This window comes from Urocampus carinirostris, chromosome 13 (assembly GCF_059441175.1).
Source record: "Urocampus carinirostris isolate Australia breed hairy pipefish chromosome 13, RoL_Ucar_1.0, whole genome shotgun sequence".
NCBI lineage: Eukaryota > Metazoa > Chordata > Actinopteri > Syngnathiformes > Syngnathidae > Urocampus > Urocampus carinirostris.
In genome coordinates this window covers 30,562,630-30,586,513 of record NC_142361.1, presented here as the reverse complement: position 1 = coordinate 30,586,513, position 23,884 = coordinate 30,562,630, and the positions used below count along the sequence as shown (strand labels likewise).

Genomic DNA, 23,884 nt, shown 5'->3' with positions numbered 1-23,884 from the left:
TTTTAAACATTAAAACCACAGCTGACAAATCTCTCAACATGCACAGGAATGTGATTGATGTTGTCAAGCTGTTTGGATTTATTTTTGTTTTGTTTCTATCGCCTTTTATGTTAGTTTTGCCGGATGTTGCATGTTGTGCTAAAAGGCTAATTCCCCTTATAGAGATCAAAGCCAGCAGAGAAGCTTACCATGTGTTGTCATTTGCAGGTAAATTGTACCCGTTTTTATACTCATTATTGTTATTATTTCTATTTTCTTATATATATATATAAAAAGGATGATGTTGGTTTAAATTCAGACTAAAGAAAAATATGTTGAATTCATTGTAAACGTTAAAAAGCCACTATACGATCTCTTGTGAAAAGTATCTTGTTAAAATGGATGTAAAAATGTATTGTGATGGTTGATATTCTAAATTGTATTTTATGTAAACTGAAAAGAAAGCTCTTTGATATGTTTTGGGCAGACTAACGGCAAGCTGTCAACGAGATCAAAGAGATCAAAGCCGGCAGAGAAGCTTACCATGTGTTGTGACTCATTCATTTGCAGCAACTGTAATAAAAACCTCATCATCCAGTCCAGCGTGAATGTGGGTCTTTGGTGGGACAGGTACACCGCGGTTACACAATGTTGCTTATTTTATCAGTTTATTCACATTTAAAGCCCTCCATATAGCTCATCAGCCTTCGTGGAGATCTTGGCCCTCTCCTGAAACAAGAACACCTTCTCCACTACTAGGCTCGCTGCCATCTTATTTTTTTGATTGTGGAAATAGGAGAACCAACTCATCACTTCCCTCAAGAAGGGCAGCTGCTTTCTCATCATCGGCTGGGGGTTCGGCTAGATGAAGAGCCAGGACTCCGTCGCTTTCCTCGCTGCATTTGAAGACGCCATACTTTGCACTTTGATACTTGGCTCGGCCCAAATGACATCTGAAACTGAGTTACAAATTAGAGATAACTGTAATATGATACTAAAATACAATTTACCATGAAGATGTGACACACGTTTTTTTATATTTCACACCCTATGTGAGGGAAATATGTTAGCTACTATTGGAACTCAACAAGATGGGTTTTCTGATGGTTTCACATCATATTCAGGCCTTTGCTTGTCGAAATATTCAATTTGGAAATTCTCCCGACGTATGAGGACCACCTAAACATGCCCTTCCAGAAGGATAGACTTGGATGGATGAATCAGCTATTTATGGACTGTAGCATTTCAACTAAGGGAGCAGGAAATAAATGTCCTGAGAAATGGTTTGTTTTTGGCAAGTAAGCTGGAGCTGATTTGTATCATTCTTCTCAGTACTACAAGAACTGCAGTAGTTTGGGGCATCAAATATCCAGGATTTGGGACACTGCACTTGCACGGTAATGCATGTGGTAATATTGAAATGTGTCATTGCCTATAAAGTCATTGTGACTTAGTACAGGTATTGTCTATTTTGCTCATCTTTTTATAGCTACACAAAATTAGGTGAACATGCAAAGGCAGAAAAAGTCAATTTACAACATGTGCAGAAGTAAAAAAATTAAAAAAAAAATTGTTGTGTTACTCTACAGCACATACAGTGCTATTCAAAATAATACCAGTGCTAAAAAAAGGTAGGATGGAGCAATCCTAATATTTACTTGAAAGAACCACAGTTTTTCATAATTGCTTTACATCTGTCTGGCATAGAGTCAACTGACTTGTGGCACCTTTCTGTTGTTATTTCATTCCATGATTACTAAACAACATTTCACAATTCATTTAAATTTCTTGGTTTTGCTTCACAAACAGCAGTTTTGATATCACCCCACAAGTTCTCGAATGGATAGAGATCTGGGGATTGGGCTGGTCATCTCATCACATTAATTTTATTGGTTTGGAACCAAGACTTTGCACGTCTACTGGTGCGTTTGGGGTCATTGTGTTGTTGAAACACCCATTTCAAGGGCATATCCTTTTCAGCATAAGGCAACATAACCTCTTCAAGTATGTTGACAAACCCAAACTGTTTCATGATCCCTGGTATGTGATAAATGGGCCTAACATGAGAGTAGGAGACACATACCCAGACCATGCACCATTTGCACCACCATGCTTCACTGTCTTCAATGTGTACTAAGATTTGAATTCGGAGTTTAGGGGTCGTCTCACACACGGTCTATGCCATAGACCATAGACTCTATGGTCTACGGAGCTGATCATTGGCTGAGCCTTTGCCATTCTGGTTGTTCTCCGGTCTATTTTAATTGTTGTCTTCCATTTACTTCCACGTGTCTCTGTTTTTTCTACCTGTTTTAAGGCATTGGAGATCATTTTAGCTAAACAGCCCCAAAAATATTTGCTCCCCTTTATAGGTTCTTCCCTCCCCAATGACCTTTTTTATCAACCAACGCCGTTTGTTGGAGCAGTGTCTTGAAATACCCATTTTTCTTAAATGCATGTTTAACCTGTGCTGGCTTCATCGTACTTAAAAATAACTGTTTTTGTTTTTTTTCTTCCCAAAACTGATGATTTCAGGGATTGGTTGCCACACTGTTATTTTCTTAACGCACCCCTTTCAACTATTTACTCAATAACACAGCCTTATGAATGCTGGGTCTTGTTTGATTTCTGAGAATCTACTGCACTTACTGTTAACTTGTCTGGCATGTAACAATAAGAAATATACAGAAAACCAGGGATAATCTGGTTAGTCACATTTACTTCAGACGGTTAAAGAATGGATTAACCGCTAAAATCGAGGGAGTACTGGATACTTCAAACGTTCTCAAACTGCTGGCTGGAAACAGATTTCGGCAACACATCAAGCGAGAGTACACCTGTCAATCTGCAAAGAGACTTCTGCTTCAACAGGTTTGTCGATCCAACAAATTGAGAGAAGGCTACAACTAGTCAAAACCTGTTCGGCAACATCTGGCAAGCCACCGATTCTTAAAGTGCGCAAATAGCGAGCGGATGAAGTGGAATGATTGAAATTTGACTGCCGAACGCGTGTTTGAGTCTGGATGCGGAATAGGTGGAAGCTGCGGCTTATCTCGCTCATAGAAACGGCAGCAGCCCGACGACCTCTGTGCGGGCTCGACCTGGGAAGCTTATCTCGAGACGATTCGGCGATGAAGATGATGTATTGACGGCGGCTACGGCTAGCGGCTCCTTAACACTCTGACGGGGGAGAGTCTGGGTTTTGTTACAGGCAGGAAACAGACTCTTCCGCTCCGTAAACAAGGCGGCTCCCTAGGTCGACACTTGTGGGGGGTGGCAACGGCCCTTGATGGCACGCGAGGGACGCTTAAAAATGGACGCTTAAGAGCGCGATTCTTTATAAATCAACGACCATCGTCAGGAATTGAAAAACGTTCAATCCGAAAGAAGACCAAGAACAACGCAAAGGTCTTGCTCCAATGCAATTGCAATGGACCAAAATTGTGGAACAGCATGGACAATGACTTTAAAAACATGTGAGGCCTTCAAGATAGAATACAAAGGAAAGCTAATTCAAGGTTACTATTCTGTCCTGGGTAATACGTCTGGGGTATTGACGACGGATAGCGAACAACAACAAAGATCGAGACTTGATTCCAGGTTGAAAGTTTTACTGAAATCTTCTGGTCGTATTGAGTTGTTCGCTAACTGTCACCAATACCCCAGACATATAATCCAGGACAGAATAGTAAATAGTTGGTTCTATTCCAAGGTTAATATAACTGAAATTCGGACGGAGAACATACAGACTGCTTCCAACATGGCTGGTTATAACAGGAAGTGGTTCATGTGGACAACAGGAAGCTATAAACTGTAGCTGCAATATCTAAAAGTACTACAGGGGGAACCTAGCCCCATTCAATAATTGACAGGTCAGCACAGTTACCGTATTATTTGAATTGAGGATACATTTATAAGTGTGCCTTATAAACTGCTGCGCCTTATATACAGAAGAATAAGGTTGATTAGATTGGAAAGATTAGAAATAAATACAGAATATATCGGTGTTACTACGAGGTTTGAAAGCAGGCATGTCAAACAAACAATTCACGGGCCGGATTCGGCCCTTTGGGTAATTTAACCCGGCCAGCCATTAATTTTTGAGTATGTCAAACAGTCTTTAGCTCATTCATATAAAAAGTTACGATTTGTTTTTCTAAACATAAATGCCAACAAAATGCTCTCTCCAGCCGCTGCAGGGCAGTGTTGAGTTGGTTCAGGTGTAAATCTGCATTTACTCAAATGTTAGAATAAACCAGTTGATAAATGTGATAAATTCAATGCCAAACATGAAAATCGTTTTCTTGCCATTGTTGTGATTAAATCCATAAATAACAACGTTTGGAAAAGCGGTAGATTATAGCGTGCACACAAATCTATCTTGAGGATATTAAAAAAAAGTGGGATTTTTTACACACAAAGACTTAATCCTGCTTCAAAATAAGGCAGGTATAGACTAAAACACTAGTCTCGAGTCCAGATTAGTGTTTTATTTTGCTGTTTGAATTTGAAAAAGCAGTTAAAAAAAAAATAGGAGTTTTAAGGGCAAAAAGCAACATGTTAAGCGGTAGTGTTGGCAGGTATGTACATAAATGGATTGTGTTTAGAAAAGATCCTTTGTCATCAGATATTATAATATGCAGGGCATCGGTTACAAACGTAGGCTGAATGATAAAGCACAGTACTGAAAAACAAACCTAAAAATTTTGAGTCGGCATTATTTTACTGTTCTGACCCAGTTCAGAACAGAAAGTCTGGCTCCGGCCCCAGAGCTAAACTGAGTTTGACATCCTTGTTTTACGGTATTTGTGCAGTGATCAATCAAGAAACATCGCTGACCCAAATCTCAAAACATTGCATGGAACAAAATTCGAACCCAGGCTGTGACCGTCAGCGCACAAACACTTTACCACTAGACCACCAGTGACCAACAAGAGTGCAGTACACCTTATCTCATTGTCATACTATTTTTACTCACAGTGCCAGCAACCCTGATTTGCATAGTGCATTTTATTCTGCATTCTGATACGTTAAACACTCAAATTTTGAGAAAAAAGAAGGTCTTTCAGCAAAATACTATACAAGCTCTTTTACGTAGGTATACATACTAAACCGCAACGTTGTTGACGTACAGCTGAAAAATTGGAGAGACCGTTTAACCAACTAGAATGCAGAACAAAATGCACTATGCAAATTAATGTTTCTAGTTCCGTAGGTGAAAATAGTGTAATACTGTAATGAGATAAAATCGAATGCCTTTTTGTAAGTCATCTGTATCACGAGTGGTCTAACTCTGGGTTGTATTCCATTTGCATACAATGTTGTGAGATTTTAGTCGGCAAAAATTGTTTTTTTTACGCCTTACTGTCCAGTGCGCCTTATACAGACGCTCTCCTGCTTACGACCATTCGACTTACAAAAAACGGTAGATACAAACATTTTTTTCTGGATGTCGAAAAATATCCGAACATTGCTGTAAGTTTGATTTTGTATTGTGTGCACCTTTTTCCAGGTACAGGACATTACTGTAGTGCTTCATTCCGCCACTACCGGCGTGTGGTGGCGCTGTGAGAGGTCACCCAGCATCCACTCAGAAGAAGAAATCCGCTTCCTTTTCCTAGTTTTTTTGTAAACATACTGTACTGAATCTCTAGCACGCTAAGAACTTTGAGATCTTTATTGTTTAATATCTTGTGCACCCATTCAATATGGTTGGTGGAGAGTGTAAAGAAGAGGCGAGCCGTTTCTTTTGAAAGTGGAATAAGAAAGCATAATGCGGTCGAGAAAATGGTCGGATCGCTTTTTTTCATCCACTTTTTACCATGGAGGAGGAAGTCGCCTAACTCTTGAAGCTCATCTTCCAAAAGTAAGTTAAACTTAACTTTATATATCTTCATAGAGCATATTGTTTTATGAAATGTTGATTTTTTAGTGAAAAACAATACAAGTTACTCAAAAAAAGTCTTAAATATACTTATATAAACCTTAAACATACAAAATATAGCACTGAAGCAACTTACGAACAAATTCAACTTATGAACGATCGTCTGGAACCTATCTTGTTCTTAAGTACGGCAGCACTTGTATTTGAAAAATATATGGCAGGAGACTTTTAGATTTCTAGGGAGTACGCCTTATAAAGTGAGAAAATACAGTACATTAATGACGCATACTAGAAATGCTAAGTCATTTTGACTCTTCATATACACGTTTTTATTGTTTAAATCTAAGCAGGAATGAAATAAGAATAATTTAGAAAATATAAACAATAACAATTATCTATTCATTCATCGAAATTGTGTGTGATAATGTTGAAATTATGATGGAGAAATTATAATCCATCATAATAATAACAATGGTATTTCATTTTAAGTGATGATTATAATTTTATTTTTCTTTATGGGATGATAAGATGTGATTTATTTTATATACAATAGCTTGTTATAACTGGTTACATGATATTACAAATGTGAAAAGTGTTTGCACTGTCTAGTGGACGTGACTTAGATAAGATCTGGCTTTTTTCCCGTCAGCCTTTTTTTTTCTTGTTTTCTCATTTGTTTATCAAAGATGTGAATTTTTAATTCATTGGAACCTCGTATTTAGTAAACTGAGGGAAAAAAATACAAATATCAATCAATCAATGACTGTTTAGATTTAGAGGGTAACATGAAAACTATTTAATTTATATTTAAAATGCTACTTAAACTAAGTTATCCACATAATTGCAATTTAAAGTATTATTTACCGACATTCGATTCAACACAAGTACATGAATACAATTAAATTACGAACCTATTCGTCTTTTTTGCCAACATTAAGGACCACACGAAAAGTAACATAAGGAAGGAAAACAAAGAAAATAAAAGGACAAATATAGGAGAGAAAATGTAAAAGGTAATAATACACGGTTCTTCACCTATGAGTATTTAGAAAAATAAACGTAAATTATAGTTAATTATTTTTGTTTATTGTTTTAATGAATTTAATTTTTAACCTTTAGAAGGCGCTAAATAATACACACTGTAAAACAATTACGCTTCAGGGTTTGCCTATTACGTCATCACGTTCTATTTAATTATATTATATTTTAATTCTAACATTTGCCTTTTTTATTATCAAACTGCAGAAGGAACTGTGACTTATTTTATATCAGCATGCCAATTGATGCTTTTTCGGTTGTTGTTTTAAGGGAATTAAAGCTTTTACGCTTCTGCGTTCTCCTAAATAATATGCTAAATATTTACGTTCAGACGTATACAATATTAGTTATAGTATAAAATAAGCCTTTTTATTGTCTAATTGAAACAAAACTGAAGCATCAGTTGGTATTTTCAGTTGTTGATTTAAGGATTAAGTATTTTTAAAATATTAAAGATGTGTGTCGTCCTAATTTGGTTCAAAATCTATAATAATGAATTTAAAAAACTAAATAAAAACCAAGGTATTGAAGGTGATTTGCTATTTTTCCCATAGTTACTAAAACTGATAAAAGAAATGATAAAAACCTTCAATAAAACCCCTTAATTCCTCTCTTTAATGGTCCGTATGGTGGTGGACACGTTTGCAAACCGCAGCAGCGGCTAATCTAAACCGCATCTCGTCGATGGAGAGCGGATGAGATTAAGCCAGCATGCTTTTCCTTTTCTTTCCGCACGGTTTAGGGCCAATGGGCCCCTCGGAGCCTGGCGCCTGCACTTGGGCCCCGGCAGACAGGTAAAGAACAGAGGTGTCTCATTTCAAAAAAAAGAAAGAAAAACCCCACACACCCATCCCTCTTGTCGATACAGTTTCGATGTTTGTTTAAGTGCTTCGTTTAGAAGTCTATTACCTCTCCAAAGGCAATCGACAAACAGATAATTTTAATGGAATTGCTTCGGTTATCTTTTGGAGACACTTGAGGGGACTCTGGAAACGCACACGTGCGTGTTTCCATTTCAAAATGAAATAAAACTTAATTTAAATAAAAAATTAGGAAATATACAATCCTCTAAAATGTCTTTTAAGATATGCTTAATAACATAATAACACTTTAAAGGACAAACAAGCTAGGAGAAAGTGTCTCCCCCAGGGCCATCTCCACCATAAACAAGCGCGAAAAACGGGGGAAATTTATATATATTGCGACTTATTTGGGAGTTTTTGTTGCTGCAGATGTTACTGAATTACTTTTTATTGCACTGTTATTACGATGCAGTATTCGTTCATTGCACTCTTATTATAACTTATTAGAACTCTAAGCACTATTTAGTAATTATTTTTGCATATTTATCCGGACACTACTTTATCTTATTTCCTCTTAAAAGTCTTTGTTGTGTATTTTACCCTGGAGTGCCATTTCTAAACTCGTTGCATACGACAATGTTTTACAACTTTGATATCAATGACAATAAAAACCATTCAATTCAATTTACCGCAATTTGCAATTTGAATGAGGCAAGTACATTGTTCAATCAAATGTTTCTTTTACGTTGAAATGGGAAAGTATTTCATTTATTTTTTTGATTCTAATATATTTTAAATAAACGTAACAAGTTTCAAATCTTTTTATGGAGTATTTTGCACCGACTGAGCTTTGTTATCTTATCCACGAAGGCCAAGACAGGAAACGAAGATATGCCTAATCTAAAGTGGTTAAATGGGACGATTTGAATTCAGGGGGGGGGGGGGGTTGTCATTCAGCAAGTGCTTTTCTCCAAGTTTTTGCAAGTGAAAATTTAAAGAGTTTTATTACTTTTTGATGGAGTGTTTAACGCGTTTTGAGGTGCTCCCAATAAAAAATGCGTGGAATAAATAAATCATTTCATTATATAAATTATAGCATATGCAAAGAAAGTTCGATGCACACATCCAGTTTGTTTAAAACATAATGAAAATAGAATAGAATAAGAGAATAGAATAGAATAGAATAGAATAGAATAGAATAGAATAGAATAGAATAGAATAGACTTCTCTTTATTTATATCAGCGTTGTGAAATATTATATGCAACGAAATTAAGTCAAGTCACGTTTATTTGTATAGCTCTTAATCACAAGATGTCTCAAAGGACTGCACAGGATTACAATTACACCATCCCCTGATCTTAAACCAACATGTGGGCAAGGAAAACCCCAAAGTCTCCACATGAGGAAAAAAGAAACATTGAGAAGGGGCCTCACAAGTGGTAATCCCCCTTTTAGAACGACCAGGGTGCAATAGATTTTGTATGGTGCAAAAAAGTTCTCAGTGCCCGTTTTTTGGGGGTGAAGTGAGCACGTTATTTCGTTCACCATGGCGATTGCAGACGTGCACGAAACGTCCTCCCTCCTTGCCCCAACGATGACGAAGGGATTTTGTCATCTTTTTTAGAAATAATAAAGCTTTGAAATAACTATTTCTAGTTTCGCTCTCCAACTACTCGCCATCTGGGGGCAACTACACACTAAATTGTTGGATGCAGGAAGCAAAACTAGAAGTGGGGGCGCCACCTTGATCTGTGGACAAAATCGATCAAAGCCACTCCCGTCATCTAATGGGAATTTTTTTATACTGAAAAAATTCCCAACGGCTTGATACTTGATAAGGCAGTTTTATAAAAAATGGTACCAAGGGACAATGCTTCTGAAAATGTTTTAAACGTTATGGCAATGAATGAGTTAAAATTAGGCACGGCACTCCTGAGAAAACATGTAATCAAGATTTTAAAGAATAATAATAATAGGCAGAAATATTTTACAAAGTAGTGCTTGGAGACTGGCCATCATTATAATTACAGTGCAATGAAAGAATAGTGGATTGAAACAGTAGTGCAATAAAAGGTAGTCCAAGAACATTTACAATAGCAGAACACAATTTCCCACCTAACCCAATAAATTACATATGATTAGTAAAATGGGTTTTAATTTTTTCACAGTTTTATGTGCTTGTTTAAGGGGGTGGCTTCCCTGGGGAAGAAGCTGTCTCTGAGTCCTTATTTTATGATCACCTATATACATTAGTCATCATCCTTCCGATCTCCTCTTTCTTCCACTCAGTCGCTTTACTTCCACATCCTCTCACATTTAGTGACCCTATAACTAGGGTTTGCGAGACCTTTCAGTCTCCCGCTTCCCTTTCTCTGCCTTGCTGTCTCTTAGGGAGTAGAGATAGAGAGGAGAGGATCTCCAGTCTCCTAAATTTGGTCAATTTTTTTTGTGTTTTTTGCTACTTATTTCTTTTCTTTGTTTTTCCATACGTGTTTGTCTTGCTGCCGGTCACCCCTCTTGAGGGATATTACCAAGGTAGATAGATAGAAAGATATATACATTAAGTTCTTTCATTGTAGTGCTACTTGGGGAGCAAAGTATGTTTAAGTGGTGCTTATTGCTTATAGTTTGAGAATCGGACAATTCCATCACTTAAAGAAGAGTCTGCATATGCCAAAAGGGAGGGATGCACGGGAGACGACAGCATCTTGGCTCTTTTTCCCAACCAAACAGAATCGACCCCCCACTCCCTTTTCCCACCTCGCCCTGCAGTCGTCGACTTGCAGCTGAGAGAGGAGGATGTCTCTGCAGAGCGTCTGAAAGAAGACATTTACGTGCGCGCACGGAACTTTCGGACACGTGTAATTTATCTTAATTCGGACATCATGATCCCCAGTCCGGTTATCACCTCATCGAGCACGCCTTTCTCAGTCAAGGACATCTTAAAGTTGGAGTTGCAGCAGCAATCGCAAGAATTTCAGTTTATTTCGTGCCTTTCTGGAGCGCTCCCGTTGCAGAACGGAGCGTTCCGAGCGCACTCGCCGCCCTCCTGTATGCTAGCCCGCAGAGATAGTCCGAGTCCCATGAGTTCGGAAAACGACGAGAGGATTTCATACCTTAGTGCACTGGCAGGACCGGATCGGCTGCACGCGGAATCCGGGCTGGCGGTGGAGATGTTCGGCAACCAGGTGCAGATGCATCCGGTGGACTTGGAGCTGGAGACTGAGCAAGAGGACCGAGACTCTAGTGAGTGTCAACAAAAACTATACTAAATGTCCTTTTTTAATGTTGTTTTTTTAATAACTTTATGAGATATACACTTCTACCCAAATTGCTCGTTTTTGCACGATTTTTCGCTCGAAATAATAAGACGCATGCAACATTCATCGTCAACTGTAATTCCCCGATATGATTTTGAAATTATTTTTACAAACATAGAATATTAACTCTCGAGAACTGACAGTTTTAATGACGCTATTCGGGTAAAAATCTGCATTCCGACCCAATGACAAGCAATTATTTTAATATTTCGACATTTAAAATGAACCACAGCGCATATTTTTGATTTAGGTCCTCAAATTTCTGATCATGCACGGTTTTACAAATAGCTCCACAACAAAACCCTAGACATTAAACTGGTCAAAAGTATTAGCTCGCAAAATCAGTTTGACAACTCTAATTCGTACGTAAAATTAAGATGATCAAATTCCTGTTAAATCAAAATGTCATGTTTTTTTAATGTATGTATTTGTTAAGTTCTTTCAAATTAATAATTTGCTACAAATGACTATTATTTTATGTATACTGAACACAATCAACCCATTATTTCAATCAGAAATCATTTCTAGGCCTTTTATATTTACAAAATTTACATGACACACATTGACAATAAAATAAACATTACTATAAAAATGAATCCATTTCATTTTTAAGTTTCTATATACTTTCTATATAATACTTAAAACGTCTTATTTTTTGGCTTATACAACACCGCACATGATTAAAAACATCTATCAGAATCATTCAACACGACAAATGTTTTGAAACATCCCAACGTTTCGGCTGATATTTTTATATCAAGTAATTGTCTCTTAATTCTTAGTTTGTGTATGTTTTTTACCATATCTATTTGATTAAAATACATTAAAATTGTTGACGAATCTCACTATAAATATTAAAATATGCATAGTAAAATAGCCAGTGTTTATTTAAAATGTAAATAAGGACCTTGTGCTCATTGAGATAGAATTAGAAGATGACTCTTTTAGTGTTTTTTAAACACTGTACTCAGTAAACGCGTTAATTTGCGTTAAAATCTGCGTCACAAAATAATGACAGTAACAGTCACAATTCGTTCTCACTTTAAAATCACTAAAGTGTTAAATTAACACGTTGTAAAAAAGAACCCTTAATACATTTGCACTCTTGCTGTTACAGTTTTAAATAAACACTTAACGAGTTAACTTTTACTACAATCTCAATGAACATATGGTCATTATTTACTGTTAGTTAAGAATAAACTAATGCGAATATTGCGGTTACAAATTTGTGCATGCAGATTTTGTGTAAATTACGCATATCTGTCAACGTTGTTTATCATATTAAATGATGCACAACCTATAACAATTGTTTACAGGAATTTATTCTTTTTAACATTGAAAACTTTGGGGTCAACCCGATCTCGTTTTTTTTGCCCACTTTGACTCTAATCTGGATCGTCTCGGTCATTGGTATAGCAGACGATAATTAATCATGTATTTTTGAGAACACCTACTTCAATACAATTGGGGCAAGATCGCTTTCCGTACATTTACAAAGTTTTCACTCTGCATGTGTAAAAAACTATACAGATTATTAAAAGACAATGGAACCTGATGCTTTGACATCTATGTTACATTATACTAAATCGTGACAGTTTTCGTTACAGAGTAAAAGCTGTAGAACAGATGTAGTCAGCGAAATCCTATAATAAGAAACACCAAATTTACTGCAAGTGAGGAGAGAACTAAAAAGTATCCGTAAATAATTGTTTGTGTTGTTTATTTTTCGAGTAAAATAAACGTGTTTACACGAATTCTATTTGATCTCGTTCTATATTATCTAGCTGTGAGTAAATAGGTGCGGTGTTGTGTTTGCAATGTGTATTATTTCTTTAAAAAGGGGAAAGTGATAATTTGGCTGAGGTTGAGAGGCATGTGCAGAAAAGTATGTATACATTTCATATATTTCCCCTGTACAACCTCGTGAGCTAACAATTAGCATGTAAAATAATACAAAAAGTAATCTGCTGCCACCTACTGATATGGAGGAATATCAAATGTTGATTAAAAACATGCGTTTTTGCAAAGGTAAAATTTGATTTTTTTTGTAGGGAAAAAAATAAAATAAAAACCTCTCTAGTCTTGCCAATTTCGGCTCTAATTTGGATCGCCTTGGTCACAGGTAGCAGATGACAATGTCGTTGTAGATTGCCAATTAATATAAAGTCGAAATAAGAAACACTAAATTTACTTCAAGTGGGGAAAGAACTAAAAAAAGATGCGGTAAAAAATGATTTTGTTTGTGGCTTTTTACAGACAAAGCACAAAAAATAGTGTCAATCATTGATGAAATAAAGGAAATAATAAACTATTTAAACAAAAACAGCCGTTTAATATAATTGTACTATACAGTGAGTCCAAATGGAATAGGGTATCACTGTTCCATGTTTTACTTGCAGGGAATACAAATGGAAAAAACAAAACAAAACAGAACTTTACCCCAGAATGGAAAACTAGAAAACAAAGAAGTGATATTTTAAAATTAATATCATTGCTATATAGATTAGTAATGAATTTAAGCGAATATCACTGGCACAATATTTTGTGCAAGAACACAGATTTTATATTAATTATGCTTAAAATTTGCACGTTTACAACCCTGCAGAGTCCGTCGGTGCATCCCGGAACGACGACACCGAGAAGCCAACCGGCAAGCAACAGAGAACCCGGCGGAAGCCCCGGGTCCTTTTCTCCCAGACTCAAGTCTTCGAGCTGGAGCGTCGCTTCAAGCGGCAGCGCTACCTGTCCGCCCCGGAGCGAGAACACCTGGCCGGATCCCTCAAACTCACCCCAACCCAGGTGAAGATCTGGTTCCAGAACCGGAGGTACAAATGCAAGCGGCAGAGGCAGGACAAGACCTTGGAGATGGCCGGGCATCACCACCATCACCCCGGGCATCATCCGCATCCCCCGCCGGGGCCTCCTCCGCCTCCGAGGAGAGTCGCGGTCCCGGTGCTGGTGCGTGACGGCCGGCCTTGTTTGACCGGATCCCCGACTTACAACGCTTCTTACGCGGCAGTGGGAGCTCCGAGCCCGTACGCCTACAACAGCTACCCGGCATACAGTTACAATAACTCAGTGTACACTAACACTTATTCCTGTGCGAATTTACCTGCTTTGCCAAGTTCAAATAGCGCTGCCAATGCTTTTATGAACATGAATTTGGGGCCCCTGAGCGCGCAGGGACAGAACCAATCCACGCAGGGGACAATGGTCCCTTCGTGCCAGGGAGCACTTCAGGGAATCAGGGCTTGGTAAGAAATATTTTGATTAAAAAATAAAAGGGATAAAACGTACCAGGAATCCAAGTATAGCGAAACGGGTCTACAATCTTTATAAGAGGAGCATCCAGGGTTGGGTAGTTTTTTTTTTAACTTGATTACTTTCAATTACTTTTGGATTACTCCAATACCAAATATGCTAATAAAAGACAAAATAAACTAAATATGAATACAATTACAAAATTTTGTGCAGGCTTGGGGAGTAACGGAACACATGGAAGGGCAAAAATGATGTTGGCAAGCTGTTTGGATTTATTTTCATTTTGTTTTTGTCACATTTTATGTTAGTTTTGCCGGAGATCAAAGAGATCAAAGCCAGGAGAGAAAGCTTACCACGTGTTGTGAGTCATCATTTTATTCATATTTAGTTTCTTTTGTCTTTTATTAGCATATTTGGTATTGGAGTAATCCAAAAGTAATTGAAAGTAATCCAGTTAAAGTAACCCTACCCAACCCTGGGAGTATCAAACATACTGGATCCAGCACGCTATGAATTTCTCAGTATGTCAAAAAAGAAGCAAGTCCCTAGGTCATTTCCATCAAAAGTTATGATTTTTATTAAATAAATGCAAACCAATTAGTTAACTTCATGCAAAAAATGGTAATATTTCTTTTTTTCTGTTTTGTTTTATGCATTGTAGGTAGGGAGACCATCTCAGTTTTTCATATTTTTTTTAAACTTTTCAATATTGGAATCGATGATAATCTTAATTCTATAATTTGAATTCAAATGAACTGTCAGTATTGTCAGTGATACCAACATTTGTATGCGACGAGATTAGACATGGCACTCCAGAGTAAACATAATGGCCGTACTGTAGTACTGATAGGCAATTATCGCATGCAATATAATTTTGAAATTCAGTATTTTTTCGGAATGTTTCCTAAAAAATCATCAGATGTTGGTGAGACCATTATCAGATGAAAAATCTATAAACCAGGGATGTCAAACTCAGGTTCGGGGGCCGGATACAGACTTTCTGTTCTGAGACGGACTGGATTAATAACCTACCCTGCATATTCTAAACACAACACATTTGTTTACAAATAACAGGAACATAATATTTTAATCCTTGGCATTAAATTGTAAACGGGTTTATTTTAACAGTGAAACTTTACACCTGAACCAACTCATCACGTTACACAAACTCATCACACCCCTCTAGCGGCCAGAGAGAGCAATTGGTTTGCATTTACTTAAAAATAATCAAGAGACTCGCTTCTCTCTTTGATGTATTTGGAAATGTACGTGGCGTGCCGGATTAAATCATCCAACGGGCTTGATCCGGCCTGCGGGCCGTATGTTTGATTACAAGGTTTAACTGGTGAACAGGAGCAACATCCGGGTATTATGTGCGACGTTTGGGACGTTCAGCAAGTCGAGGACGTAACGAGAGAAGAACCATTTGGGAAAAACGGATTCCTTTAACATTATCAAAGGATTGCCACTGAATTGTTAACATTTGACTGAAATAAAAGCAGTACATTTACGTGGACATTTCTAAATGTGATATAGTGGCAATGAAGATGCTGCGATTTATTTTGGGGCATGAACGCACCACGAGTGAGGAACTGGGTGTGTCATCTTTCGGACACGTTTTCAAAAATTGTGAATATTCAAATATTGTTTTTTTTTTGTTTTTAAATTTTCATGACAGCATGCACGCGTGGCACATTTTTTGTTCGGTTAATTCATGGAACAGTTGTATTTATGAATATTAGTTCAATAAAATGCTAATTATGTTGAGAATGAAGACAGTGGCGTTTATTTTTAAAAGATGCAAAATAACCTTTGAACGTAATCTTTGATTTGAAAATTTCTATATTTCTATATTTCTAGGTTTTTCTTTCTTTCTTTTTTTCTTTCTTTCTTTCTCTCTTTCACTGTTTCTTTGTTCCTTTTTGTCTTTAGTTGTTTCTTGATTTCCTTCATTTCTCTATTTCTTTGCAACTTTATTTCTTTGTTTCTTCCTTTCTTTCTCTCTTTCTATCTCTCTTTCACTGTTTCTTTGTTCCTTTATTTGTTTTTTGATTTCCTTTATTTCTCTATTTCTTTGTAACTTTATTTCTTTCTTTCTTTCTTTCTTTCTTTCTTTCTCTGTTTTTTTATTCTTTGTTCCTTTATTTTTTATTTGTTTCTTGATTTCCTTTATTTCTCTATTTCTTTGTAACTTTATTTCTTTGTTCCGTTATTTCTTTTTATTATTATTTCTTCATTCCTTTATTTCTTTCTCTATTTCGTTGTTCTCTTATTTCTTTTTTCTTTATTTCTTTTTGCTATTAATAAAATAAAATATTTTTTATTTACAAGTTTCAAAAAATCTGATCAATTTTTCATTTTTGACACATAATTCTGTTGACGTTTTTAACACAATACACCCGTTTCTATATTATTAGATAATATGTATTAATTTTAAACTTACGGGATACAATGCAAAAATAAAACAAAAATCAACAAATCAACATATTGAGTCTCATCCATATTTTTCAACGTCTTTCAACGTTTCTTGAGCCAAGGTATACTTTCATTGAAAACCTTGAAATTTCAAATATAATTCTAAAAGTTTCGTGTATTTTTAAAGCTAAATCATAATGTTGCCTAAAGAGACAGTGTAAAGTTTTTTTTCCCGTTTGTGGAGACATAGTTTAAGAGGTAACACAGGTTTTTCATTTTGGTTTATAATTTTCCTGTATTTTTTATTGTTAGACGGGTTTTCTAGTTTTACCATACTGTTGTATTGTTGTTGTTTTTTTTTTAAAAAAACACACACAAAAATTATACCTCAAATGAGCCAAAATGATCTGCCACTGCAACAAAAATTGTTTACTACATTTTACCTTTTGTATTTATCTAGGAAGATAAGAAACACTTCGCAAATGAACACAGATTCTTTCCTTCAGCATTTAAAATGTACACTGAATGTAAAATTAAATTTTCTGAGTTAATTTTACTGAGGTATTATTTCACTCAACACTGCACAGAGGAGTATGAGTCCAGTTTGGGGAGACTTTTAGCCAATCAGAATGCGGAACACAAGTCTGTGAAGTAGGGAAACCGCGAAAAGTAAACCGCGTTATAACGAGGGGGAACTCTCTGTACGTATTAAGATTCGTAGGCCACTTATGAAAACTAATTGGCATAAAATCTATTGCAGTAAAAACTACGCATTCGATCATATTTTAAACATAAAAGACAAATACGTCAGACTTTTGCGCAATCGTGCATGAATTAACTTAAAAAAACGCCCCGAGCTGCACTTTTAAAAGTGACACTAATCTTTAAATAGTATTAGCGTCTTTTCCTGTGAGAACATTTTCAAGGAGTATTTAGCGAGACGAGAACCAGAAACTTTGAGAATGTACTTCCGTTCAGGATTTGCAGATGGACATTAACCAGACAACCGTACACAAGATGCATTTCGATTTTTCCAGGACAGAAAAATTGAAATAAGAGAACGCAGATGAGAACTGTCCCGATTGGAGATCAGAACGCGCACGCGCAATGTTAATCAAGAATCCATTAGCGAGTTTTTAAAGGCGATGTAAATTCTGGCTCTTTTTAGATAAACGACGCTTTCACCTCGGCTGAGTGGGCCCCTTTCTCAGCCCGAGAGTACTCTACCCAAAGCTGGTCAACTTAGCCATGGAGGAAGAATTGGACAGCAAACTTTTATGATGCATTTGTACTGAGGAAAAAAATCAGGTTTATGTTAAGTTGACAGAAAACACGTTACTATTTTAATTCAAAGAAAAACTACATAAAGATTCTGGTATAGATGAAAAGAATTTTACCTATGTTTTGAGGTTTTTGAGTTTTTCCTTTCCGTCATGTAGGTTTTAGATCAGGGGACTGTGTAATAATTGTCTGCAGTTTGCAATAGTCTATGGTCTGTGCAGCCCTTTGAGACTCCTTGTGATTACGGGTGTCACAAATATACATGATTTAATTTGACATGTTTTGAGTTTTTCCTTGTCCTCATGTAGGTTTTAGATCAGGGTATGGTCTAATAATAGTCTGCAGTTTGCAATAGTCTATGGTCTGTGCAGCCCTTTGAGACTCCTTGTGATTAAGGACGTCACAAATAAACATGACTTGACCTGACTAATGCTGAAGTTCTGAGTTTTTCCTTGCCCTCATGTAGGTTTTAGATCAGGGGCTGGAGTAATAAGAGTTTGTAGTAATCTGCGGTCTGGACCTTTGAGACATTCTGTGATTAAGGGCTGTACAAATTAACATGACTTGACTTTCTTCATGCCGAAGTTTTGAGTTTTTCCTTGCCCTCATGTAGGTTTTAGATCAGGGGATGGTGTCATAATAGTCTGCAGTTTGCAATAGTCTGTGCAGCCCTTTGAGACTCCTTGTGATAAAGGGCTATACAAATAAACATGACTTAATTTGAAATCAAAATTGCATTTGCATTCTTAACAGATGGTTAGGATTTGCACTAAACCCGTCTAACTCTTATGAAGTAGCTTCACTACACACATTTTATGTAGGCTACTTAAGCAAAGCACTGTTCTCCGCAACTTTCTTGATGTCATTGTCTATAGACAGTGATCTCCTCAGCCTAGCTTTCACACATTTCAAAGCAGAGATGCTCTGCTCACATGCGTGCAACCTGAGTACAGGAAAGGCTCAACAGTAACTTAAATGCCACATACCTGTCAACCTCCCCTGCGCCATGCCCTTACAAAATGTTGTATTTTCCCTTAAAAAATAATCTTACACCATATTTTTTTTTCAAATGTGTTTATTTATGTAGTCTAACATGTTATATTGCACATGTGTTTTGTTATATTATATATATTGTTAATTATCATTTTGTTGTGAGATCCTGAGTTGCTCGACATAAATGAGGTTTAGTATTAAAAAAGTTCAAAAATTAAGTAGCTTGGACGTTCACTGTAGAAGGAAAAAATACATGCAAATATAATTAAGTAGAATAATACATTTTCTGATTCAAATTATGAATTCATTTTCTGCACTAAATAATTGTTGGTAATATACTGGTTAAAGGGATAACCACAAACCGGTCTTTTTTCATTTTCTCCTTTTATACTTCCTTTTTTTCTTAACTTCTTTATACTACATAATAATTCGTAATAAATTGCATCAAAGCAAGTGAGCCGTTTGAGAGCCGGCTCTCTTTAATGAGTTGAGCCGAAAAAGCCGGTTCTCTAAAAAGAGACGGACTTCCTTGCACTACATAACAACCACATGAAATCTGAGGCGGCAGATGCATGTGCACAATACATTGCCAGCCCAATGCTGCATGGTAGGCATCTGTGAGGTGGTTAGGGCCCGAACTGATCTCCCCTGACCTAAATCTTGATCAATGACAAGGAAAAACCAGCCTCTCAAAAGGAGCCGACTCCCGTCATTCACTTCCAAGAGCCGGCTCACGGACCCGCGTTGTCCGCGAATGACACTCCAACACGTCTATAAACGCCTCCTGCTTCGGAGACTGTCACTAATGGAAGCAAATGACAAGGTAAACAGAGCGTTTGTCTCCGTGATGGACACTCACTTCCCCCCTCAGCCCCCTTCTTGGTGGCCGCGCGGCCATGTTTTCGTGTAAATAGAAGTGGCGACAGGACGGCGGTGCCTGAGGACGCAGGCCGGACGACGGAGGACTCGAGCGATCGCTATCTGCATTCTGCGAAACCTCCAAAGATAGTAAAGGCTCATCCGAGATGGCGTCTCCGGGACAAAAGGGGGGCTGCCATGGCAACCGAGACAAACATTTGACACACTCACACACAGGAGCGACTAAATGGGGACGGGGGCGATCGATTTGCATCAATCGGGAAGGGGACTATAGTTTAATCGGTTCGTAAAACCTACATGAAAAAAAAACAATAGCTGCGTTAGTTTAGGAGAGAGGCGATTTGAGGTTCCGAGCTCAAAACCACGGCCCGCGGGGCACGTACAGCCCGACAAGGCTTTTTCATCCGGCCCTCCAAACGAAACTGGTCAAACGTATACTCAGGATCAGGGTTGGGTAGGGTTACTTTAACTTGATTACTTTCAATTACTTTTGGATTACTCCAATACCAAATATGCTAATAAAAGACAAAAGAAACCAAATATCGCGGGGGTGCTGGAGCCCATCCCAGCTATATTTAGGCAATGGGCAGGGGACACCCTAAACTGGTTGCCAGTCAGTTGCAGGGCACACAGAGACAGACAATTCACTCGCTCATTTACACCTAGGGGACAATTTGGACCGGCCAATTAACCTGACATGCATGTTTTTGGAATGTGGGAGGAAACTGGAGTGGCCGGAGGAAACTCATTCAAGCATGGGGAGAAAATGCAAACTCCGCACAGGAAGGCTGGTAGCTGAATTTGAGGAACCAATATATATATATATATATATATATATATATATATATATATATATATATATATGTATGTACATGTATACACACACACATCTGAATACACGTACAAGCTAGGTCCGCATCATTCAGGGAACATATTGATCAAACAAAGTAATGTATTTCTACTGGTCCTAAGCAGTAACAGGGCGGGACAGAGGGGTCAGCGTTAAAGCCTGCTCGCTTGACCTAATCTCCTGCGTGCACAGTCTCACCCAGGAAAAATTTTTCGACTCCTTCCAGAAACATTTAGCAGATAACATCAGTACACGGGGGAATGTAAACATTTACAGTGAAAGCTCAAGACCTCTATACTCAACTATATCAGCTCCCCTATATATGGGGACGCCACATCCATCACCAGCTTAGCTAACCGGCCCATGTGGGCCTCTTTCTAAAACACTTTACTTCTTTCCACAAAACTTGAAAGCATATCAACATGCTACATTATTTTTGCTTTATCGAACACGAAACTTACTTTTTGCGTATTTTGCCAACCCACTTTTGAAAAGTCTGGGATCACAAACGCTAGTAAAAGCAAGCAGTCATTTAAGGTCATTGTTCGGCGCATTACTGAAAAAGAGTAGTTAGTTACTAGTTACTTCATTTAAACAATAATTGGATTACGCCTCAGGTTAGTGAGCCCAAAACGCAGTGCGTTACTCTGAATGTAACTGTCTATTCGAAAAATACTGTGTATACAGTACTCCCATTGAAGCCTACCCCCCAACACTGTTGTATAATAGTCACATAATCAAATAGAAAAAAATTGTGTACACTAACCTGTGGAAACTGCGAAGAATTCTTATTTTTTGGCTTCTGTAATCTTGAGCGCTTGCAAACGAACACTTACCCGAGACACTCCATAACCATTTTGTTTCTGGGCTTCAAACCACTCGAAGCTCTCTTCCATGGTGTATTAGAAAACTACTTTTACAAATAAAAAGATCAAAATTCAGCACTCTTTTACCTTTAATTCTGTTTTCTTGTCTGCCCCATGGATTTCCTGTTTTTTTTGTTCCTGTATAAGCCAAGACCGCCTCCCCACGCATTGCCTGCCTTTCACTACTCGTTACACACAACCAAATATGCACATTTTACCTGACCCCCTGGTCCCAGTATTTATATATATTTATGGCTTGGATGCAAGTACATACAAAAAGGAGAATATCAGTAGGGAGAAATTACACTCATTTTTTGAATGCAGTGTTGTGCTGTTGAAGGGAAGAGTGTTGTATGTTACTCCCTGAATGAAGGAGAGACTGTCAATTTTCAGTAGACATTGTGATTCGCGATCTGCTTTTAAAAGGTAGTATTGCACCATGTACTCGGTACACAGTACTCATTACCGAGCAGGGTTGGGTAGGGTTACTTTAACTTGATTACTTTCAATTACTTTTGGATTACTCCAATACCAAATATGCTAATAAAAGACAAAATAAACCAAATATGAATAAAATTACAAAATTTTGTGCAGGCTTGGGGAGTAACGGAACACATGGAACGGCAAAAATGATGTTGGCAAGCTGCTTGGATTTATTTTCATTTTGTTTCTGTCGCATTTTATGTTAGTTTTGCCGGAGATCAAGGAGACAAAAGCCAGGAAAGAAAGCTTACCACGTGTTGTGAGTCATAATTTTATTCATATTTAGTTTATTTTGTCTTTTATTAGCATATTTGGTATTGGAGTAATCCAAAAGTAATTGAAAGTAATCAAGTTAAAGTAAACCTACCCAACCCTGTTACAGAGTACAGTATTTGCACTCAGGGAATGCTTTCCTTCTGTAATGCGTTACTACCATCAATGATCTTTTCTTATTATTCAAATACTATTTTTTTACATGTTTCTTTTACCACTACGAGGCGGTAAATTATACACACGGTCCCTTTAGGTTTCTTACCGTTTTTTCCCCCTCTTCATGATGGTGGGTCAACCGTGGGAGCTCGCAAAGGTATCTTCGTAGCTGACAAGAGCTGCAAGGCAGAGCTAATTTGACAGAGACATAGGACAGCTTTCTTTTCAAGATCAAGTTCTAAAGAGCAGGGAGCTCTGTTACCGTTTCCTCTACTGTGTCCCTGAACGCACCTGCGTTGCTCTCCAAAGCGCGTGCACGCGAGCTTTGTGCACAATCTTAAGTGATCCAATGAAGATTTAATGACCTTTTTCAAAGAGAAAGGAGGCGTTTGTGGGAGTGGAAGAGAAAGTGCGAGTCACACGTGTTATTCTAAGACAATGGTGCAACGTTTCATGCACCTCCAGGGTTTCGCACGTGGGAGAACTGAAAAGAGGAATATTTTCTTGGTGGAAAAAAAAAATAAAACAAACGTGGGGCAGGCGCTTGCTCGAATAGGTATCAGGTGCAAGATACAGTTCCCAAAATAAAAACTCATAATTACAATCAAGACTATGGTCTTATTTAGCAACCTCACTGCACATGGGTTAGTATGTGTTTTGCCAAAATAGGGGAGAAAAATTAGATGACATGAAAAAAAAATCAGGCATTTCACAGGGCAATCTTTTACATAAATAAAAACCTCCCCCACCCCAAATCATAATCCTTAAAAAGTAAGCAATAAATAAAGATATTATTGCAGGGAAATTTAACTAATAATAACAATGTTTGACCTATTTGATGTTGCATCTAAAAAAAGAAATTTGAGCAGAAATTGTAAAAACTTCATTTTAAAATACTTTAAGAGGGATATTTACAAAGATAATATAAGTCATAATAAAAGCTTTTAGTAATTATATACATTTTTGGTTACACTGCCAAAAACCTTTTCACTATTATTTTTGCTGATTTTACAGTTTTAAAGTTTAATAATATTGTAAATTACGTTGCCTTGGTTAAAAACGCACAAATTAAACAATTAAGCTAATTTTATGTCTTGCTTTGATTTCAAATAAAAAAATAATGTATGAAATACCAGCAAAATTATCTGACTGAATATATATATAATATATATATATATATATATATATATATTATATATATATTTAGCCATAATCGTTTTCATTTTGATGACAACTAAAATATTTCGAACGAGTCAAACCAATTCAATATATTTTATTTTTTGGGATACTACTGTAAATAAAATGAACATTTTAAACAAGTAAACTAATAATTTGATTTTTAAAGATTAGATTATCTGTCTACGAGTGCACGCATGAGATTAGGTATGTTAATTATTTGCCC

At 37.1% G+C, this 23,884-nt stretch overlaps 1 protein-coding gene and 1 long non-coding RNA gene across 3 annotated transcripts; one reads left to right on the top strand and one right to left on the bottom strand.

Annotated features, from left to right (window-relative positions):
* Nucleotides 1-466: 466 nt before the first annotated feature.
* LOC148354293 (uncharacterized) lies at nt 467-22,809 on the bottom strand. Of its 2 annotated transcripts, XR_015852467.1 has the most exons (4): nt 22,745-22,809; nt 22,589-22,674; nt 10,822-10,927; nt 467-938 (listed from the first exon to the last, which is right to left on the bottom strand). It is a non-coding gene; the product is annotated as an uncharacterized LOC148354293 (long non-coding RNA). The 2 variants fall into 2 exon arrangements; XR_015852466.1 differs by having other exon boundaries at nt 22,589-22,758.
* On the top strand, nt 10,591-14,283 carry nkx2-3 (NK2 homeobox 3). The gene is made up of 2 exons (XM_088351341.1): nt 10,591-10,951; nt 13,631-14,283. The coding sequence occupies exons 1-2, from the start codon at nt 10,591-10,593 to the stop codon at nt 14,281-14,283; spliced, it is 1,014 nt and encodes a 337-aa protein (XP_088207467.1).
* Nucleotides 22,810-23,884: the final 1,075 nt, after the last annotated feature.